The sequence below is a fragment of the Bombina bombina genome, chromosome 1 (assembly GCF_027579735.1).
Source record: "Bombina bombina isolate aBomBom1 chromosome 1, aBomBom1.pri, whole genome shotgun sequence".
In the NCBI taxonomy this organism is placed as follows: Eukaryota; Metazoa; Chordata; class Amphibia; order Anura; family Bombinatoridae; genus Bombina; species Bombina bombina.
In genome coordinates this window covers 1,195,555,914-1,195,580,445 of record NC_069499.1, presented here as the reverse complement: position 1 = coordinate 1,195,580,445, position 24,532 = coordinate 1,195,555,914, and the positions used below count along the sequence as shown (strand labels likewise).

At 36.9% G+C, this 24,532-nt stretch overlaps 1 protein-coding gene across 1 annotated transcript in view; it reads left to right on the top strand.

Moving 5' to 3' along the window:
* The first annotated feature begins 6,587 nt into the window (after positions 1-6,587).
* Positions 6,588-24,532, top strand: part of LOC128641882 (all-trans-retinol 13,14-reductase) — a 43,279-nt gene continuing 25,334 nt past the window's right edge. The window contains exons 1-4 of the mRNA XM_053694450.1: positions 6,588-6,854; positions 9,450-9,632; positions 17,948-18,177; positions 22,990-23,185. Coding sequence (XP_053550425.1) covers positions 6,680-6,854; positions 9,450-9,632; positions 17,948-18,177; positions 22,990-23,185 — 784 coding nt within the window. The 5' untranslated portion in view covers positions 6,588-6,679. The remainder of the gene's footprint in view (positions 6,855-9,449; positions 9,633-17,947; positions 18,178-22,989; positions 23,186-24,532) is intronic.

Genomic DNA, 24,532 nt, shown 5'->3' with positions numbered 1-24,532 from the left:
ATATACTGACATAAAGTTATATATCAACATTGAATCAATATCTATAAAGATGTGAAATTGTATATACAGGGGGAGTACAAAAGTTAAAAAAAAAAAGACAAAAGTGTGGACATAGGCTTACCTGTGTACCTATGTATAAAGAATGTGGAATATACAATGTAATTGACTAAATGAAAGTATATTACAAAAAATTTTGATAATGTGTTAAGAATCCAGAGTCCACATTTAGTCCAGAATTAAACAGGTTGAAGTGCATTATCATTTTCATTTCAAAGGTTTTTCTTTCCATGGTGTTTTTGAAGTTGCCTCTGAGAATTTTGATTTTGAGGTTTTGGATGGAGTGGTCAGGTTGGGTGAAATGGTGACCAACAGGGGTGCAGTATTTTGTTTCACAGTGGTTTTTGATTGAGTGTCTGTGTAAGTTCATTCGAAGGTGCAGTTTTTGGCTTGTTTCTCCAATATAGCATCCCATTTCACATGCAGTGCAATGTATCATGTATACCACATTTGCAGATATACATGAATATGCCCCTTTAATGTTATAAGATTTATTATTGTGGTTTGCTGTGCTGCTTTCACAAACGTGTTGACACAGTTTGCAGAGTGCTTTATAGCAGCACTTGGTTCCATTCTGAGTGTTCTTTTTCTCAAGGGGTAGCTTCCTATGTACCAATTTCTGTTTTAGGTTAGGTGGTTGTCTGTATGCCAGGATTGGGGGTTTTGGAAAGATTTTTTTGAGTGTGGGATCCTCTAAGAGTAGTGGCTGTAAGTCTTTTATGATTTTTCGTATCCCTTCCACAGCAGGGTTGTATTTGACTACTAGTGGGATACGTGATATGTTTTTCTTCTCCCTGTATTGTAGTAAGTGTTCACGTGGAGTATTGAGGGCAGAGTTAATTTTTTTATTTATAATCCTTGTTTTGTAACCTTTTTCTCTGAATGAATGGGACAGTGTGATGAGGTGTTTGTCACGGTCCTTGGTATCTGAGCAAATTCTGTGGTATCTTGTAGCCTGACTGTAGATTATGGATTTTTTAATGTGATTGGGGTGGGAGCTGGAGCTGTGGAGGTAGCTGCATCTATCTGTTGGTTTCCTGTATACAGATGAGTGCAGTTTGCCATTTGTGATGGATATTGTTGTATCCAGGAAGCTGACACAGTCTCTAGAAAAGTTCATTTTAAGCTTGATTGATGCATGAAATAGATTAAATGATTTATGAAAATGTTCAAGGTTTTTTTCTCCTTCTGTCCATATGATGAAAATATCATCGATGTAGCGAAAGTATTTGAAGGGTTTGTGAGGGTGAGTGGCTAGGAATCTCTGCTCTAAGTCAGCCATGAAGAGGTTTGCGTACTGTGGTGCCATTTTGGTGCCCATGGCTGTTCCCATGGTTTGTAAGTAGATGGAGTGGTTGAAGATGAAATAATTGTGAGTAAGTATAAATTCTGTAAGTTTACTGACTGTAGAAGCACTATATGTCTGGTTAGGGCTGTTGGAGGAAAGAAAGTTTAAGCAGGCATCAATACCATCTTTATGTGGAATATTGCTGTACAGGGATTCCACATCCATTGTCACAAGTATAGTATCCTCTGGCAATTCTGTTATCTGGCTGATTTTGTTAAGAAAATCAGTGGTGTCTTTTATAAAGCTAGTGGCCACTACTCTTAGAGGATCCCACACTCAAAAAAATCTTTCCAAAACCCCCAATCCTGGCATACAGACAACCACCTAACCTAAAACAGAAATTGGTACATAGGAAGCTACCCCTTGAGAAAAAGAACACTCAGAATGGAACCAAGTGCTGCTATAAAGCACTCTGCAAACTGTGTCAACACGTTTGTGAAAGCAGCACAGCACAATAATAAATCTTATAACATTAAAGGGGCATATTCATGTATATCTGCAAATGTGGTATACATGATACATTGCACTGCATGTGAAATGGGATGCTATATTGGAGAAACAAGCCAAAAACTGCACCTTCGAATGAACTTACACAGACACTCAATCAAAAACCACTGTGAAACAAAATACTGCACCCCTGTTGGTCACCATTTCACCCAACCTGACCACTCCATCCAAAACCTCAAAATCAAAATTCTCAGAGGCAACTTCAAAAACACCATGGAAAGAAAAACCTTTGAAATGAAAATGATAATGCACTTCAACCTGTTTAATTCTGGACTAAATGTGGACTCTGGATTCTTAACACATTATCAAAATTTTTTGTAATATACTTTCATTTAGTCAATTACATTGTATATTCCACATTCTTTATACATAGGTACACAGGTAAGCCTATGTCCACACTTTTGTCTTTTTTTTTTTAACTTTTGTACTCCCCCTGTATATACAATTTCACATCTTTATAGATATTGATTCAATGTTGATATATAACTTTATGTCAGTATATGCTCTATGTATAGCTATATATTTCCCCTGTCTGTTCTCCTACACTGGACACTGTCTGCCTGTTACCTAAGCCCCCCTCATGATTTTTACGACACCTCCTCCTCTCCCTGCACTTTCTGTCTTCTTAGCTATTCTGTGTTTTAAGAAATAATCTGTAAATTCCATTGAATTGGTCAGTATTGCTTCAGACTTGATAAAGGAAGGAACTCTTCCGAAAGCTTGTCAACTTATAAATGTATAGTTAGTCCAATAAAAAAAGTATCATTGCTCAATGCAATACTCTTGTTATTTTGATATCTAAATCTCTGGACTAACATGGCTACTGCAATCAACGTATATATATATATATATACTATACACACACTCACATATACACACTTACATACACACAAACACACACACACACTTTCACTTATACGCACACACACTCACATATACACACACATACTCGCATATGCACACATACACTCATATATGCACACTCAGATATACACACACACACACATTCACCTATACACTCACGCATATACACACATACACTCATATATACATACACACCCTCCCATATACATACACACTGACATACACACACTCATATATACACACACACCCTCCCATATACATACACACTGACATACACACACACTCATATATACACACTCTCATTCACATATACACACACACACTTACATATATAAACACACATACACATAAACATACTCACAGAAACTCACACACTCACTCATATACACACACACACACACTTGCATATACATATACATACACACTCACTCACATACAAACACACTTGCAAACACACTCACAAAAACACACATATAACACACAAGGACCAATCAACACAGTAGATTTGCATAATCAACAAATGCAAGATAACAAGACAATGCAATAGCACTTAGTCTGAACTTCAAATAAGTAGTAGATTTTTTTCTGACAATTTTAAAAGTTATGTCTATTTCCACTCCCCCTGTACCATGTGACAGCCATCAGTCAATCACAAATGCATACACGTACCATGTGACAGCCATCAGCCAATCACAAATGCATACACGTTTATTCTGCACATGCTCAGTAGGAGCTGGTGACTCAAAAAGTTTAAATATAAAAGACTGTGCACATTTTGTTAATTGAAGTAAATTGGAAAGTTGTTTAAAATTGCATGCTCTATCTGAATAATGAAAGTTTAATTTTGACTTGAGTGTCCTTTTAATGTCCATTGAACTTTCACTCCCTCTCCTATCAAATTGGCTTAATTTTTAATTTCAGTACTGCAACACCAGTGCTTGTTTAGCAAGAAAACAAGTAAGTTTACATTGATTTAAAATATTTTCTTACTAAAGAGGAGCAATGTTTAATATACATAATCTTTAAATACTACACAGCAATCTACTCTATCATCATTGGGTGTTTGCGCACACACATTCCTCCAATTGCTTTTATTCCCCCCCCCCCCCCCCTTACAACACATTTCCTCATTTCATTTCTCTCAGCTTTGCATATACCTATATAATATATAAAGTATAAACATATACATATAATCCATGTGTGCCTGAGAGAATATTTAAATGATGCTGAAAAATGATGTTAATTAGGTTGGGATAGAACTATGCTCAAGGTGTTTTGGACTTGTGAGAATAACATAAGAGTGATGGGATTTGCCAATACACTTTACCTTGGAAACTCCATAGCGTAACACTGCCAAATATATTTTAAAACCTTATACATTTACCTTTCCAGTGTGTAATTAGCTGTTATTTCTGTGTAATTAATGTGTTGTGTTCTGTACATTTTTGACCAATACAAATAAATATACCTATAAATTGTAAAGAGAGCTATGTGGGTTATTTGTGTCCTTTGTACTTGAATATTTGTAGGAAAAAAAATCAACAGAAGTAATATTGCAGAAACTGCTAAGTTGTTGAAATGCAGAAACAAGCCAAAAGAACATATTTAGGGATATTGTGAGCAAGTGTTTAGGGAATGTTTTTTTATGTACAATAAAAAACAAGTATGCAACCAAAATACAGTTTTATAATATTTATTCTTCCTACTGTTTTTCCATAGGGAATATCATATCATTTTAACCACTCATATTATACCTGCATCTTCAATTTTAAAGGGACATTAAACACTAAATACATGCTAGATAGAATGATGCATTCAAAGAAAAGATTTGTCCATGACTAACATGTAGATGTATTTTTTAAAGTTTCATTAGTTGTTTAAAAAGTGACAAAATAAGTGTAAAGTTTTAGTGTCTATAAAACAATGGGAGCTGCCATGTTGTAACTTGTGTTACCTTCTCTGCTGTGGCCAATTAGAGACAGTTATAAATAGGTCACAAGAGTGTGCAGCCAATGGTTGTGCTGGATTTAACAGTGTTCTGCACTTCCATTTCTAACAGGAACTGAAAAGCTCACAATTTCAGAATGGAATTACAGGCAAAGAGGACAAAATAAATAATGAAAGTATATTGCAGAGTTGTTTTATATATACAATTTATCATTTTATATTACCATCTCAAAGTGTTTAATGTCCCTTTAAGGGGCATTAAAGGACCAGTCAACACTGTAGATTTGCATAATCAACAAATGCAAGATAACAAGACAATGCAATAGCACTTAGTCTGAACTTCAAATGAGTAGTAGATTTTTTTTCTGACAATTTTAAAAGTTATGTCTTTTTCCACTCCCCCTGTACCATGTGACAGCCATCAGCCAATCGCAAATGCATACACGTACCACGTGACAGCAATCAGCCATTCACAAATGCATACACACTTATTCTTGCACATGCTCAGTAGGAGCTGGTGACTCAAAAAGTTTAAATATAAAAAGACTGTGCACATTTTGTTAATGGAAGTAAATTAGAAAGTTGTTTAAAATTGTTTAAAAGTGTACAACTGAACTATATGGACTAATAGATTATTGGGTGATAAGCAGAATCCCCACTGTTTAATTGGTGGACAGTGACATGTCTCACAAACATAAATACAGAGATGTTGTCTAAACACAAATATCTGTAATAAACTATTAAAAATATCTAACCAGTACCAATGCATCACCTGAAACACTGCAAGAAAGTTATAAAAGCCACTTTGCACCAGTATTTAAAATACACAACACACACTCTCAGGTTTAAAATATTGGTGCGCTCACATTGTGGAATCCTATTTAAAGGGACACTATACCCAAACATTTTCTTTCATGATTAAGGTAGAGAATACAATTTTAAACAACAATCCAATTTACTTCTATTACCTAATTTGTTTCATTCTTTAGATATACTTTAATGAAGAAATAGCAATGCACACGGTGAACCAATCACAGGAGGCATCTATGTGCAGCTACCAATCAGCAGCTACTAAGCCTATCTATATATGCTTTTCGGCAAAGAATAGCAAGAGAATGAAGCAAATTAGATAATAGAAGTAAATTAGAAAGTTGTTTATAATCGTATGCTCTTTCTAAATCACGAAAGAAAAAAAATGGTTTTCATGTCCCTTTAAGCTTACTGTCATCACTGATTAGACAATCATTTAGCAGAGATGGACACTTTAAAATATTGGTGCTGCTCTTACATTGTGGAATCTTAGTTTAGCTTACTCTCATCACTGACAGTTCTCCTAGCCAATCATTTATCAGAGATGGACACTTGCAGTTGCTGATTGGTTAGCTTGTGAAGCTTTCCATAGTTATGGAAAACCAGCTGCCACCATGTCTGCATAATCTTACACCTGCAGTTTTTAGCTGACGCTTAGAGTGATTTAATCTGGACTCTGATCTCAGCGGATATGAAGATATGAACTCCCCATGCACAAAACTATTGGACTATAGCTCTGTCTGCTGCCTGTCGTTGTGTGAATACAAATATACATCTCACTATTAGACCAGGTGCACTATGAATGGAGGTTTATGAGTTTAGAAGAAGAAAAAAAAAGATTAGCTTGCAAAGCTGGATGAAATTTGCTTCTATACATTTTATTTATATAAAAAGAGAATATTTAAGGCGATGGGTTAACAAGATGAGTTATTGAAACGGAGTATACTGAATGCAAACAGTTAACTGTTAGATGTTTGCTGGGAATAGAACCTTTGACCTGCAGTTATTGCACGTGGTTTTTTTTTAAGTTCACTCTGTATTAGTGGTCTGTCCCCTTTAATCCCCAGTAGCTACGTTAGTGTATCTGTATATTCTTCTTATTACTTAACACAACATTGTGTCTCTGTTATCTGCACACACCGCACTATGCTGCCTTTCTCACTGCTGCTCCCACTGCTCATGCTGCTGCTTCTTCTGCTGTGGGTATATCTGTACCTGCGGTTTGTCTGTGGATGGGGGTGCTTGTTTCAGGAAACCTGCCTTCGTATTCCGCAGCCACTAGTTACAGATCAAAAGGCCAGACACAAGGTGCTCAAACTAGGTATGTGTTTGTTAGCGTGTTGTCTTTATTTGTTTGTTTGTTTTAACCAACTTTATTAACAAAGGATATTAAAGCAGAAGAGTTGATCATACAGGTGTATACATGTATAATTTAAGCACATTTATAAAGGGAAGCATATGTTTACAATCTGTAATTAAATTGTGAAGAGGTAACGTGATCTATATACAAGATTTTAACACAAAATTCATGTATATACATGACCAAGATGGAGATCAAAAAAGAAGGGAAAAAGCATCAAACTTTGCTGGCAGAAAAAGTAGAATTATGCTTAGGAACATAATTATAAACTAAATTGGCCTTTGATGTAAAATCTATTTGAATGTTAGAGTAATAGAAGAAATGACAAATATGAACAAACATAACATTATTCCAGACATAAAACTAATTTATTCCAGACAAAAACTCATTTCAGGGAGGTGGCTTCTCCAGCTACCCCCCCCCTCCAAGTTATATATTGGACACCTTATAACCCTTAATAAGATAGAGACTTATCATTAATGTAGCTTCCCACTAAAGTCACATTAAAAAAAGTAGCTTTGTTGCACGACCACATACAACAAACCTATTTTCCAGTGATCGTACGCTTGTTGAATGCTTAAATATTTTAGAATACGAAGTTTAATTACGTGCAGTAAATAAGGTAGTATTTGTGTTTTATTTTATTAGAATCAGTGGGGGCTTTTGGCTACTGATGCACGCTTTGAGGGATCTATAACGTCCCAGCAACTAAAGGCATTCCTTAAAGAAACACTTTTGCGGATTTGGGCCACATTGGATCATGGCACTTGGAGTTTCAGGGAGATTGCACTCCATTTGCTGGCATCAGGGAGCCGCTATTACAATCAGGGAGACTCCCTGAACTTCAGGGAGAGTTGGGATGTCTGTTGTTCTGAAAAAGTGTACCAAAGAGTTGTTCGATCCTATAATCAAAATGTGAGATGAAATTGCACTACAAGGGGGTATGTGAAAAAGATACCATGAGGTGTGGGAGAGAGGAGGTGTAGATAATTAAATGGCAAGATTATTATTATTTAGACCAGATAACAGACTTGTGTATGTGTACATTTTTTTTATTTTCATGTTACTACATTCCTCATGGACATGCTCACAAAATACTTTGACCTGCCCTACAGATTGTATTAATGAGTGTAATACTGTATACAATATAGAAATAAAGCAACAGCAATGCATAGCGTGGTACATTTGTAACATATTTCACTGTAATAAATAATGGAGTGAAGTGGCACAAATAAATCACAAAATCAGACCAGTAAGTCCACCCATTATTTTAATGCTATTATAATAACTATACACAAACTTACATTGTTTTAATTACATATACGTACAAAGTCACTTCTAGTTTGACATGACCCTCTTGTCTATTTAAAGGGACATAAACCCCCCACATTTTTCTTTTATGATTCAGATAGAACATACAAATAAAAATGTGGGTTTAGTATCCCTTTAATCTTTTAATGCAAAATTATTTTTTTTTAACATTTTTAAATATTAACATGCATGGTATGATTTGTCCATTTAATTTACAATAATAAACTATTGTCACTTCAGAACAGTAGTGAAAGTATTGACAAGCAGGGTAAGGAGAGAAATGTGCATGATTCAGATAGAGCATGTTATTTTAGGACACTTTGAAATTCACAACTATTTTCAAATGTTTCGTTCTCTTGGTATAACTTGTTGAAAAAGAATACACCCATATCCTACACTAGTGGGAGCTAGCTGCTGATTGGTGCATGCACACATTTGTCTCTTGTGATTGGCTAACTAGATGTGTTCAGCTAACTGCCAGTAGTGCAATGCTGTTCCTTCAGCAAAGGATAACAAGAAAATTAAGCAAATTTGATAATATAATTAAATTGCAAACTTGTTTGGAATTGTATGTTCTATCCAAATCATGAAATACAATTTTGGACTTTCCTGTCCCTTTAATATAAAATATAGATACTTTAATTGGGAAGACATGTTGATAGAATATAGTATAGTATTCAGACGTTTCCCTTCTGGTTGATCATGTTAAAGGGAAATTAAACACAAAATTATTATTCCATTATTCAGATAGAGCATGTAATTTTAAACAACTTTAGTATCTACTTCTGATATCTAATTTGCTTTGTTTACTTGGTATCCTTTGTTGAAAAGCATACTTAGGTAGGCTCAGGAGCAGCACTGCACTATTGGAAGCTAGCTGCTGAGATTGCTGGTTGCAAATATATTCCTCTGGTAATTGGTTCTCCCAATGTGTTCAGCTATCTCCAAGTAGTGCATTGTTGCTCTTTCAACAAAGGATTGGAGGAGAATGAAGCACATTTTATAATAGAAGTACATTGGAAAGTTGTTTAGTAGTGTAAGCTTTGTCTGAATCATGAAACAAAAAAAATTGGGGTTAATTTCCCTTTAATTACCATGGCCAACAAAGGTGTCAGCACTGTATATAAAGGTGAGTGAAGTTGTAGCATACCGATGAGTTAAAGAAAAGGAGGGGATTGATTGAGAGTAAAATGGAAATAGGGTAGAGAGTTCAGTACTAACATATTGCTTTCTCTCCTAATCTAGGTTTCTCCAAGAGCAGGATCCCAGATAATCTTGATGCAGTGGTTATTGGAAGTGGTATTGGAGGTCTGTCTGTAGCTACAGTGCTGGCAAAAGCTGGAAAGAAGGTTTTGGTCCTGGAGCAGCACGACCAGGCTGGAGGGAGCTGCCACACATTCCAACAGCATGGCTATGAGTTTGATGTTGGTGAGTAGCCGGCTAAGGGTCAGATTGCTAGTGGAGCACAAAATATCGCTTACGCAAGTACGATATTTGCGCTCCACTCAGCAATACCAGCACATTCAAATATGCGCTTGTATTATAAGTTAGGTGCAATGCGAATGCGACCTAGCAATAGCATTTAACCTAAACTTTAAATGGGCAGTAGATTTTATTCTGACAAATTTCAAAGTTTTGTCCATTTTTAGGCCATCAGCCAACCACAAGCGCAAATACGTTTATTCTGTGAATTCTTCCACATGCTCAGTAGGAGCCGGTGACTCAAAAAGTGTAAATATAAAAAGACTACACATTTTGTTAATTGGAAGTAACCTGGAAAGTTGTTTTAAAAGTACATGCTCTATCTCAATCATGAAAGTTTAATTTTGACTTGAGGACCAGCATTTGTTTAGAACAGGGTTACACAGCTTTGTCAGAGGCAGTACAAGGGAGGGGGAACTTAATATTGTTGCACCCCAAATGTAAATGGCATTGGCTACCATTAGTACATTTCCAATGCTGTCCCTTGATTAAAAGCCCTTTGCTCTACCCAGCAAAGAGGTAGAAGGGACACATTAGTGTAAAAATAAAATGCTGTCTTGGTTAGATCATTTTATTCTTAAACAAATTCCATTTTACTACGTGTTTAGCGTCTTTATATTGAATACGTACATAGTCAAGTTAAACTACTGTGTCAATCCAGAAGAGGATACAGTGAGCCAATCAGGAGCAGTGTACAGGTGTATGACCCAATCACTGATCATATGTGCATCTGGAGCGGAATGGGTGTGTTCTAGATGTGCAACAATGACTACACATAATTAAAAAAAACATAATTTATGCTTACCTGATAAATTAATTTCTTTCTTTGTTGTGAGAGTCCTCAAAATCCATAACTTTTGGGAAGTTCATCTCCTGGCCACCTTCAGGAGGCAAAGACACTCAACACCAGAACTTTAAGTATCTCTCCTACTTCCCTTTCCCTCCCAGTAGTACATATAGCCAAGGATAGGAAAGAAGAAGTAAGAACAACAGTAGGTTAAAGAGGTGCAAACGGGGGCTGCTGCCACCAAGAACCTGTTTTGTTTTCTTTGGTTGGGTTTGTGGACTCTTACCCCCAAGAAAAACAATAATTTATTAGGTAAGCATAAATTATGTTTTCTTTATATGGTGGTGAGAGTCCACAAAATCCATTACTCTTGGGAACAAATACCCAAGCTATGGAGTCCACTGAAAAATGGATGGGACCAAAAAATTAAAGGCAGGCACCTATTTATCCGGTATAACCGCATAAAGCCTCCTCCGCCGGGGCAAAAACATTGAAATGATAACATTTGGTGAAAATATGCAATGAAGACCAGGTTGCAGCCTTTAAAATCTGTTCTATAGAAGCCTCATTCCTAAAGGCCCAGGAAGTAGAAACAGAACGCGTAGAATGAGCTGTAATTCTTAAAGGAGACTGCTGACCTAAAAACACCCCCTTGCCTGAGGGGTGAGATAACTCTTGTCCACATTGACCTTCCAACCATGACTGCAAAGAAACCAAAGTAGTTTCTCAGTATTGGCCATTGCTAATGGCAAAGATGCAGCCTAAACCAATATATTGTCCACGTATGGAGAAACAGCTTTTTATTGAGCCCTGACCACTGAGAGAAGAGCCCCCAAGACCTTTGTGAAGATTCTGGGAGCGGTGGACAGACCAAAAGAAAGAGCTATAAATTGATAGTGTCTGTCTAGAAATTCAAAATGAATGAACTGATGATAGTCCTTGTGAATCAGAATGTGCAGATAAGCATCCTTCAAGTCTATAGTTGTCATAAACTGACCTTGAAGAACTAGTGACAAGATGGATCTGATGATCTCCATCTTGAAAGAAGGAACTCTTAAAGTGAAGGTAAAGTTACCTTCATGTCGATATATTATATTATTCATTTTTTAAAATAAATATATCTTTTATTCATGAATTTTTATCAATTTGCTTGTAAAGAAGGTTATTACCGTTTCTAATCTATTTCTAAAGGTCCCGAAAATCAACCCGTGATCATGTTTTTCTGTGATCCATTTGAAAATCTGGCCATTAGGAGGCCGACACTTCACGTCATCCGCCTCTTTTCTCATATGCGCATGCAGTATTAATTTTTTTGGGAAAACTAGGAATCCACGCTCACTCCCGTTTCGCGCATGTGTGTTGGTATTGTTTAGGAATTCCAATACATCATCAGCATAATACTGAAGGCTCCGATTCAGACAAGCGCATCACTTGACTTCCTAAAATTGTTCACTAGAAGTAACGCTGTCCTTCAAAATATTTATTTTAAAAATTAGTATTTTCAATCTAATAATTTAATTACATAATTTTTTAACATTTCGATCAACGTATAATGATGTTATTACTGTTCAAAAGTGAATGCTTATTAATAAGTAGCATTTTATTCTACCAACAAAACAATATTCAGATTATTGGGATGGAAAGTCGTTTTTATGTATAATATATATATATATATATTATACTTTTCTATTAAATCAAATTCTATTAATTTGATGAAGAATATAATATAAATTTATGCCATATATATATAGTATAATTTCCATTATAGATCGCCGATTATCGCATGCTCAGTTAATCTTAGCATCATGAACGTGCTTTTCAGAGACATAGAGAGTGTGTGGGACCGCTCTATACGTCAGATGGCAGAAAACCAGGAAATAGGGGTTGGGAGGAGTCAGTATCGGAAAGGTAGGGATTTTTATATATCTTCTGAAAAATTCAAAAGTAATAGATTAAATAAGTTAGCGATTAGCTTCTGGTCATATTAGCAAATGCATTGGTGTGTTCAAAGTGGAAAAACTTTACCTTCACTTTAAGAACCTGTTTAAAGAAGAACCTGCCCTCCTCCTTTGAAATAATAAACATATTGGAATAAACCCCCCCCCCCCCCCGATATGCCGCCAAGGCTGATACAATGTCCTCCAGTTCCTGCACACATTGAAGAAAAGTTGCACACTTGTTGGGTCTTCTGGAAATGTAAGTCAGAATGAACCCCTACCGAGGAGGACATGACTGGAAACTTATTCTGTAACATTAGAGACACAATATCCAACACCAAAGAATCCTGAACAGATCAAGCCCATTGCTCCCAAAAAATGACTTAAGCTTCCCCCTACCGGATAACCTCGATCAGGGGCCACTCCTTCATGCAGACTTATTACTGTGAGCAGACTTTTTGGTCTGCTTAGACTTGCTCCAAACTGGATTTGGTCTCCAGTGGGGTTTTAACGAAACCGCCTTCTGAGAGGAAAGACTGGTAAAAGGAACAAAAATGGTTACCTGATTCTCCTTTAGGCCTATTCTTCTTGTCCTGGGGCAAAAAAGCTCCTTTGTCGCCCGTCACTATGGAAATAATCCAATCCAAACCAGGGTCGATTAAAGACTTGGGGACCGAAATATCAAGCTCCCAATGGATCTTGATGCCCCTGTTTCCATGCGGAAACAGAAGTTATGAAGCAGCAGTCTAAAGACCGCTACTCCATAACTGATCCGCTGCATCTCAGGCTGCGGTCTTCAATTTGCTCGACCCTATACGATTGGCCGCGAGTCTGCAGGGGTGGCATTGCACAAGCAGTTCACAAGAACTGCTTGTGCAATTAAATGCCAACAGCGTATGCTGTCTGCATTTATCGATGTGCGGCGGACATGATACGCTACATCGTATCATTTCAGTCCGCACTTTAATAAATTGGCCCCTTAGCCTTAAATGCTAAATTTAAGAGTCTAGACTTGGATACCATGTCAGCCGACCATGGCTTCAACCAGAGAGCCGTATTCTTAACATTAATTCAAACAATTTAAATAACTGCATCACATATAAAGGTGGATGCCAACTTTAAACAGTGAATGCGTTCTTTAATATCTTCTAAGGATGAATCATCAGAAACCAGATAATTTAAAGAACCACACCAGAAAGATGAAGCTCCTGCTACAGCAGCAATACCTATTGCTGACTGAAACAACAAGCCTCCTTGTATCAAAGCCTTACGAAGAATACCCTCATGCTTCCTGTCCATAGGCTTCTTAAATTGACAGTCTAGTCTAAAATTCTCATTGTTTAAAAAGACAGACAATCCCTTTATTACCCATTCCCCAGTTTAGCACAACCAACAATGTTATATTAAAATACTTTTACCTCTGTGAATACCTTGTATCTAAGCCCCCTTATCTCAGGGCTATTTACAGACTTGCATTTTAGCCAATTAGTGCTGGGTCCTGGACAACTCCACGGGAGTGAGCACAATGTTATCTATATGGCACACAGGAATTAGCAGTGTCTTGCTGTGAAAAAGCTAATACAAATGCATGAGATAAGAAGTGGTCTGTAGTGGCTTTCAAACAGGCAGAAATTTAGAGGTTTAAGCGTTATACAGTATATTAATATAACAATGTTGGTTTGCAATCTTGGGGAATGGGTAGTAAAGGTGTTATTTATCTTTTTATGCAATACATTTTTTTTATTTTTTTTTAAGTAGACTGTCCCTTTAAAGGAAGTGCTACCCTCTAGGAATCGTAGTCCGTTTAGCTAAGATAGATAAGGCATAATCCACTTTTGGGAACTGAACCCCAAAGTTCCAAATTAAAATCTGTTATAGGTAAAAGCTGTTTAAAAGTAGGAGAGGGTATAAACGAAACTCCAGGTTTGTCCCACTCCTTAGAAATAATCTTTGAACAGGCTTATCCTCCAAAGGTCTAGACTCCTGCATACCTAGAGTCTTTAAAACTACCTAAATAGTGATCACAAGTGTTCCAATTTAAATTGAAAAGTAGAATCCTCAGGTTCCTTGTCTGAAACTGAGGTACCATCTTCTAAGGACAACTCCCCATCTGAAGAAGACAATTCCTCTGAATCAGCACCAAAAGTCTGCTTAGGAACCAAAGTACCAGAAGGTATTTCACTCCTAGAGGGCAAACCAGAAGTAGAAGCACCAGTAGGCATACCACTGTTAGGTGATAACACAGAAGTGTGCTTGTGTTTACTAGAAGGTGGCATACTAGCCATAGCCTCAGAAATAGCTGATTTCAAAGGATTCTTAAAATCCGGTGTAAAATCAGTATCGCCACCCTGAGTAAGATAAACAGGCTGTGGAGAAGTCTAAGTTGTAGTTGTAGGAGTAACTGAATGAGACTGCAGAACAGAGCTTAAACAAGAGCTGCAGAGTTTTGCAGGAGGGCAACAGTAACTGATTTGCAAAGTAAAAAATGATTTAATGGAATTGCTAAATCTGTAGAAATAGGACCCGGTGGGTTAAAACCCAGTGGCATTAGTGCCAGTGTGCTCTGTTTTATCTTAGTTTATATAAGGATATCAAGCACAGGTCTTCATAACTGTAAACTTTATTAAGAATGCTATACACACACACACACACTATGCAAGAGGCACTTCCTGACTCTACCATTGTGCACATAACAGGTTGATATGGTTCATACCAACTGATAATCTCAATATCACACATGCTCCATCAGACCCCCAGAACTTGCACAGTAGAGATTGACAGAAATTAGCTATATCTGGGCAACAGATGTGTGAGTAAACACTTAAAATAAAACAGAAATAGTGTCACAGATAAATAACAGGACTATCTGCAATAACCTAGGCTAGAAAGGAGTGTGAATGTTCCCAAACACTACATAAGCCACCCATAGCTCTTTAATACATTTTTTGTTATCCCCCAAGTGCTCCAAAAATGAGGGCAATAAAAGTGTACTAACACACAATATATGCCTCCAATTAGGGAGATAAAGTGTACTAAGCCCTCTATATAAATCCCCCTGCTCGTGGTAAAGAGTGTCCAATACCACCTCTGGTACCTGAAGTGACAGGGAGCCGCGTAACCTATGCGACTATGGCCACTATGAAAGAGGAAGGGGCGGTTAGCATGCCAAACAGGGCCGTCTTTAACACAGGGCAAAAGGGGCAGCTGCCCAGTGCCCAGTCTCTGTTGAGGGGCCCAAGAGTCCTAAAAAAAAAATTTATATTTTTTTTATGGTTCATACCAGACTGCTGATGTGACATGGGGAACACACACATTCAGTCCTAATACTGTCACAGTCAAAAGTACTCTGCTTATATATATATATATATATTTTTTTTTTAAACTGTGCCAAACCATGCCAGTGTCATGTGACATGCCAAGCTATTGCCATATGCTGTTTTAGATGTGCACTGTGCAGCACTGAATGCAAAGCCCTAACTCGGCATCCAGCCATTCCCACTGCATCAGAAAAGTCCTACTGGGGTTACCACTGTTACCAGGTAACTGCTCTGGTAGTGGGGATTGTTTCTGGGTAAGGCTGACTGTAGGCGCATGCAGCAGAAAGCTGGAGCGGCAGGCACATGAGGATTTGAGCATCTGTGCAGCTGCATACCCTGCTCTCTTCAGTCTTGAGGCTGTATGACGCATCTCACACTGTATCCATGCAGCCTTGGGCAGACAGTATCCAGTCTGCTGGTCTCCTTAGCCCTGCTCTTTCTGCTGTGGCCCTAAGATCAACTAACTGAAGTTTGTTAGGGGAACAGTGCTTTGTAGAAAGGTGTCAGTGGGAAGAATAAGTGAGTGCACACACACCCCTCCCAATGAAGCATTGTCTAGTGCAGGGTGAGAGGGAACTTGTTCCTAGCAAAGAAGTGACATGTGCTGCTGTGGCTGATGTATAGTGTCATGCTGATACTTCACACATTAATGTAAGGTTAATTTTTATAGTTTTTCTTTTCTCTCTGTCTCAGATTTTACAGTTTCCCATAGCAGTTCTGCTGTTCCAGTCGGTAAACTTATATTTGTCTGCACCTCCATGCTTCCTCCTCAGTCTTTAACTTGCTTTGCTCCTGTTGGCTGCCCTAATCTCTTTAACCAGCTAACCTCACACCAGAATCACATTCAAAAGAATATTAAATAAATCCAAAGTGGAGGAATTTATATATGTATTTACTTATTAATACTGCTTAGGTCCAGTTTCACATATTGCAATTTATTTCATTTTTTTTAAATGATTAGCCCAGCAGTGGATGATCCACTGCTGGGCTAATAATTTTGAAAACAATTATAAAATAAATTGATTTAGTTGTTTTTTGGGATGTTGGGGTGGAGAGCAAAATTGCATAGGGTGGGGGCCAATAAAATTTGTATTTTTCCACCAGTTTTCAAACTTTACCACCTCAATTTAAACTATGCCTTAGTAGGGAGAGGAGCGCTAGCTGTGCCGGTATGATTTAAAGGAGCCGCAACCTAAAAAACCAAAGAACTTAAATAAACTTTAAAACATATCATGTTGCCCCCCCAAGAACCAGGTTCTCCCTTATAAGCACAGTCCCCACATGAGAACCCGTTACAAATACATATAGAGAGCTAATGTGCACAACCCTTCACCCAAGTGTCCAAAAACCTCCCCATGTACTATGATTGCAGGGAAACCCACAAAGGAATAACATGAGGTGGCACTGAAGCACTCTTATTTTACTGTTACTAACAGTAGCAGAGACACCAAGGAAGTACATATCTATAATTCTACAGAAGGAGGCTGAAGAACTTATCCCAGCAACACCCTGGTAGTGCTTGTGACCATACTCTATTTACTCTGCACAGCCAGTACTCTCCTATGGCCCTCTCTTCCAGGAACTATCCATTGAGGGAGCACCTGAGATCAGAATCATTGTAAATATTCAATGAATACTGAACACCTCAATCCTTGCCTTCTCCTTAACAAGGCAAAGAACTACTGGGAGGGTGAGGGAAGTAGGAGAGATACTTAAAGATCTGGTGTGGTCTGTCTTTGCCTCCTACTGGTGACCAGGAGATAGAACTTCCCAAGAGTAATGGATTTTGTGGATTCTCACCAACATAGAAATAAATGGAATTTAATTAAATCCAGCATTTTATGTTTATTACCTTTAGAAATACACTTAATGAAAGGAAAATAAGTATTTAAATAAATACATTTTAAAAAGCAATAATAAGAAGAACAATTTTGCCTGCCACCCACTACCCCAATCAGCCCTTCATTTGGAGCTTTCAGTTTTCACCTTTGCTAGCATCTCCACTTCATCTAGAGATGGACTTCAAGAGAGGTATGTCTATTTTATATAGAATGTCTCTAGAGTGAAAATTATCAGGACAGGGTTAGAGAGGAACCTTCTAATGGCATGTTTTCAGGAAGGCTCAGAAAGTTTTGCTTTTCAATCTAATAACATATGATGACATTCTGGTCCTAGATTCCTAGCTATTGTAGTGCTAAGAACTTTCTGTTTTTTTTCTAGGACTGCATTATTTGGGGCAGATGCATGAAGGGGGAATGTTACGGGTAATCATGGACCAGTTAACAGAGGGTCAACTTCAATGGAATCGCCTGGATAATCCATATGACACTATCATGCTTGGGCAGAGTCAGTACCACCTTTTTGCTGGTAAATCGGAGTTCCCAGATAAACTAAAGAAGCAGTTCCCTGGAGAGGAGGAAGCCATTGATAAGTTTGTGTTCTTGATGAAGGTAACATAAATAATGTGATGCAGAAGTCACTATAACCAGTGTAGCTTGAAATCTAGTGAGTCTGTTATAGTTACAGGGAACTGTAGTGATGGCTTATTCAGCGATTGCTCAGCTATTGTACCCCCCCCCCAGAATGTATTTGTAGCCCTCATCAATTCACAATTTGAAATCCCCTATATCTGTTAATATGTGTATATACAGATATTAACACATAAATATATATGTATATAAGCATGCACATATATAATTACAGGGAACACACAGTTCCCATAGACCACAATGTAAAGGCACTTTTCAGTGCCATTTTTTTCTAACACCTCACTGCCGCCAACTTTAGCCCCCCCAAAATTGCTTCAAGAAAAATATGCTACTTTAAAAAGAAAAAGAAAACTAACACTTATGTTTGGGGGCAATTGGGGAACATTTTGAAAATTAACCAGAGGTCTGACCTCTGGTTAATTTTCTGAGCGCTAATTGCTACCACAAGCTTGCAGTAGCAATAACCCACCACTTGCGGTAGAAATAACCCACCACCGTTCGCAAACTAGCCCAGAATTTTATGATATATGGATAAATGTATTGCAGTATAATAAATACCATGTGAATTGGAGTAGAGGTTTTTTTTCAACTTATCAAAGTTGGGAGAACTTCATTGGCAGCAAGTCAAGAACAGTGACATAGATTCACAAGGTACAATCAGATTACGAGTTGTGCGTTCGTCTTTTAAGGCTGAAAAAATGGTAATTTCAGTGTTAAAACAGCAATGCAGCCATTACAAGTCTTGTCGGTATAGCTGTGCCACAAGTCTTTTAGCCTGTAACGCAACGTCAGTCCCTCACTCGTAAAAATGTAGTTTTTTCATGGGACGTCTATAGCGCTGCCATTACAAGTTTTGTGGTGACGATAAAAAGCTTGCGTTACACACTATAACGACAAGATCCGTACCACCATCTGAGAGCAGTAGTTATGAGTTTTACAATACAAAACTGTTACATAAATGTATTACAAAATACACTAACACCCATAAACTACCTATTAACCCCTAAACCGAGGTCCTACCGCATCGCAAACACTAGTTAAATATTATTAACCCCTAATCTGCCGTCTGCCCACATCGCCCCTCACTATACTAAAATTATTAACCCCTATTCCGCCGCTCCCCGTCACCGCCACCACTATAATAAACCTATTAACCTCTAAACCGCAAGCCTCCCACAAAAAAATATACTAAATTAAACTATTTAACCCTAAACCGAAAGCCCCCCACATCATAATAAACTAATTTAAACTAGTAACCCCTAAACCTAACGCCCCCCCCCAAACATTATGTTAAAATTACAATTTCCCTATCTTAAATTAAATTAAAACTTACCTGTCAAATTAAAAAAACGAAGTTGAAACTAACAATTAAACTAATATAACTATTTAACAACTATTAAACTTAAATTAAACTAACTACCAATTAAAGAAAATTAAAAATCCTAATACTACTATAAAAATTACAAAGTATTTAATTACAAAAAATTACAAACACTAAATCCAGAAAAAAACGAAATTATCAAAAATAAAAAAGAATTACATCTAATCTAATAGCCCTATAAAAATAAAAAGCCCACTCAAAATAAAAAAAAAACCTAGCCTACAATAAACTACCAATAGCCCTTAAAAGGGCCTTTTGTGCGGCATTGCCCCAAAGAAATCGTCTTTTACCTGTAAAAAAACACAAAGATCCCCCAACAGTAAAACCCACCACCCAAACAACCCCCCAAAATAATAAACCTAACTCTAACAAAAACCTAAGCTACCCATTGCCCTAAAAAGGGCATTTGTATGGGCATTGCCCTTAAAAGGGCATTCAGCTCTTATAAGAAAAGCCCAAACCCTAAACTAAAAAAAAAACACCCCAAAAAGTTTAAAAAATCCTAATACTAACCCCCGAAGATCCACTTACAGTTCCTGAAGTCCGGACATCCAGGTGGCGAAAGGTCTTCATCCATCCAGGCGGCGTCTTCTATCTTCATCCCGGCAGCATCTTCTATCTTCATCCCGGCGGCGAGGAGCGGGTCCATCCTGAATACATACTGCGCGGAGGATCCTCTTCATACGGTCGCCGCTGTATACTGAATCTTCAATGCAAGGGAGCCTTTTCAAAATGGTGTCCCTTGCATTCCTATTGGAAAATCAAATCAGCCAATAGGATGTTAGGTTTTTTATTTTGGGTGGTTGGTTGGGTGGTGGGTTTTACTGTTGGGTGGTCTTTGTGGTTTTTTTTGCAGGTAAAAGAGCTGATTTCTTTGGGACAATGCCCCACAAAAGGCCCTTTTAAGGGCTGTTGGTAGTTTATTGTAGGTTAGGGTTTTTTTTTTTTTATTTTGGGTATACTTTTTTATTTTTATAGGGCTATTAGATTAGGTGTAATTCTTTTTCATTTTTGATCATTTCGTTTGTTATTTTTCGTAATTTAGTGTTCGTTATTTTTTGTAATTTAGTTTTTTTTTTTAATTAGATACTTTTTATTATTTATTAATTTTTATAGTAGTGTTAGGATTTTTTTTAATGTGTATTTTAGTTTTTTTTTAATTTGTAGTTAGTTTTAATTTTAGTTTAATAGTTATGTTAGTTTAAAGGGACAGTCTACACCAGAATTTTTATTGTTTTAAAAGATAGATAATGCCTTTATTACCCATTTCCCAGTTTTGCATAACAAACACAGTTATAATAATATACTTTTAACCTCTGTGATTATCTTGTATCTAAACCTCTGCAAACTGCCCCTTTTTTCAGTTCTTTTGACAGACTTGCAGTCTAGCCAATTAGTGCCTGCTCCCAGATAACTTCTTGTGCATGAGCACAGTGTTATCTATATGAAATACGTGAACTAACACCCTCTAGTGGTGAAAAACTGTTAAAATGCAATCTGAAAGAGGTGGGCTTCAAGGTCTATGAAATTAACATATGAACCTCCCAGGTTAAGCTTTCAACTAAGAATACCAAGAGAACAAAGCAAAATTGGTGATAAAAGTAAATTGGAAAATTGTTTAAAATTACATGCTCTATCTGAATCATGAATGTTTATTTTGGCCTAGACTGTCCCTTTAATTGTTAGTTTAAACTTAGTTATGTAGGTGTTGGCGATGTAGGGGCGGCAGATTAGGGGTGTTTAGACGTGGTTTTTATGTTACGGTTTAAACATACCTTTTTTATTCCCCATAGACATCAATGGGGCTGCATTACGGAGCTTGTCATTCTGCGATCGCAGGTGTTAGAAAAAAAACTAACACGTTCTCCCCATTGATGCCTATGGGGAAAGCATGCATGAGCACGAGAACGTCAAAACAGCGCTTGTATTTTAAATGCAACCATATCGCACGCACAAGCCGGCTGTTTGAAAACTTGTAATGGCAGTGCTATGGAGGGTGAAATAACGCAACTTTTATTGCGTTCGTTAAATACCCTCTATCGTGCATAACTTGTAATCTACCTGAATATGTCTTTGCCATGTGAGATATACAGTGGTACCTCAGAGATATTCCAGGTTCAGTTCCAGACCACTGCAATAAAGTGAATATAGCAATAAAGTGAGTCACGCTAATTTTTTTATTTCCTAGTACATATAAAAGTTATATTTACACCATACTGTAGTCTATAATGTGAGCAATAGCATTGTGTCTAAAAAACAATTTACATACCTTAAATAAAAAATACTAACCATCATCTGAGTCATAATGTTTTTGCTGGTGTTGTGTGTGTGTATATATATATATATATATATGTGTGTGTATGTATGTGTATGTATATGTGTGTGTGTGTATATATATATATATATATATATATATATATATATATATGTATATATATGTATAGGTGTTATTATGCGTATTCATGTGTATTTATGTGTTTATATGTGTATATATGTCGAAAAATGCAGGGTTTCCACAAAGCTTCAATTTGTGAAAAGAGCAATATCTGTGAAGCGCAATAAAACAAGGTATGCCTGTATATTCAATTCCTTGCTAATATACAGCCTATTGTCTAGCTTCTAAATATACTCATTTACAGTTAGATATAGCTGTTCTTTGTCTTAGCTGTACCTTGAAGCATAACATTAACACAATACTATAATGCTTTGATGATTTTGTTTAAAGGGACAGTATACTATAAAATAGTTTCCAATGACTTGGAATATCAGCTGCAGAGTATAACATGTATGAGAAATGTCTTCTTTGTGTTTATTTTTGTATATGAAATAACTGGTTTTGTTCGTCGAAACTACAACCCATTAAAATGGGCTGAGCTTGCAGAGAAATCAGATTTCCTTTTTTTCACTTTCTGTACACATATGCTTCTTTATGCTTCTTTATGCTTCTTTATGCTTCTGTATACCAAAGCCCAACTTATAGAGAACAATCGAACATTAACATTTTATTTTTTATCTCTCCTACCTCCCACTGGGAATGACATTTCTTCTGCTAGCTATGTTTAAATAGCTTTTCTATAGCCTATACGTAAGTATAGAAACTTACAATATATGTAGGGATACCACGGATAAAAACAACTATTTCAAATGCTGATATAAAGATAAAGTAAACAATTGAATACACTTTGGCCGGTAAAATGGTTCATTGGGAACAAATTAAATGGGAGAAATTTTAGGGTAAACAGTCCCTTTAATATAACAGTGATTGAAGAGGTGTGTAAATGTAGAATAGTCCAAATTTTTGGTGAATTTAGGCTAAAGGTAATATATAGGGAAGGTTATGTTGAGGATATTGGGTATAGTTGCTCAAGTATCTCTAACTTTGCTCCCCACAGAAAGTCGCTAGAGAGGTCCCTTTGTTGGCAATTCTGAAGATTCTCCCTCAGCGCTTGTGCCTGCTCCTCCTACGCTTTGGACTGCTGCACCGACTGTCCTCCGTATTCTGTCTAGCTGAGTCCAGTCACCAAGATGTTATAAATGGTCTGACCAGTAACAAAGATCTACAAACCATCTTTAGCTATCTCTTCTATGGTGAGTCCAAAAAGCATTAGCACGGTCAAATTTAGGTAACTTTCTGTGACAGAAAAGACAGTGTACACTTTATAAGCGAGATGAATGCTATGAATGGTACAATTGAAAAAGCAGACTGGAAGTCTTGTTGGGGTTAGACAGGCAGCGATTCACAGAGGAAAAAGACTCCGTAGACCAAGTGCCCATCTGCACATATAACACATAAAACCTGTTTTCTACTGGAGCAAAGAATTCTGGGTAAGAATTGAAAGGTGCAGCAAGCAGACCACAGGTGCTCAACTATTTCAGTCTTATTAGACCTTTTCAACATGTGTGAAACTGTCTCAGAAGAAGTTATAGTTTGTAAAAAAAAAAAAAAAAAAAAAACCTCCTCTGTGAGTATATTGACAAAAATAGATCTCTGTATAACCCACCTGCAGAGAGGAAAAAGAGACATGCAGATGGACAAACTGAGAGGGTCTGTTCCACACAGTAGTCTGTGAGAGTGCAAGTAAACAAAATGGCGCACACAAAATGGGAAGGACAACAGTGTTATAGTGGTAAAAAAGCTTTTTACAAGAGGGAGGTTTTAGGTGTGTCTACCCCATAGCATTTTTTGTTGTAAAGTTGGGCTTGTTTGAACAGCCATTTTCAGCATAATTAGGAGACATTAAAGGGACAGTATACTGCAGATTTTTTTTATTGTTTAAAGAGATAGATAATCCCTTTTATTACCCATTCCCCAGTTTTGCATAATCAACACGCTTATATTAATATACATTTTACCTCTGTGATTACCTTGTATCTAAGCCTCTGCAGACTTTCCCCTTATTTCAGTTCTTTTGACAGACTTGCATTTTAGTCAATCAATGCTGACAGATAAATAACTCCACAGGAGTGAGCACAATGTTATTTATAGGGAACACATGAACTAGCACTGTATAGCTGTAAAAAACTCTCAAAATTCACTGAGATTAGAGGCTGCCATCAAAAGCTTAGAAATTAGCATATGAGGTTTAGCGTTCAACAAAGAATAACAAGACAACAAAGCAAATTTGATAATAAAAGTAAATTGGAAAGTTGTTTAAAATTGCATGTCCTATCTGAATAATGAAAGGTTAATTTTGACTGGACTGTCCCTTTTTAATATTAAAATTTTTTTCACACCAGATAAAAATAAAAGGACATTTTTGCTATTATTATTTTTTGCAGGTTGTCTTTAAAGGGACGTTAAGCTCCATCTAAAGGCTAGAAATAATTATTTAAAACAAATATTAGCCCCAGAATAATATACAGATGTATGTTTAAATATTGAAAACATAAGTGCAAAGTTTTAGTATCCATAAAATAATGGGCACTGCCATGTTG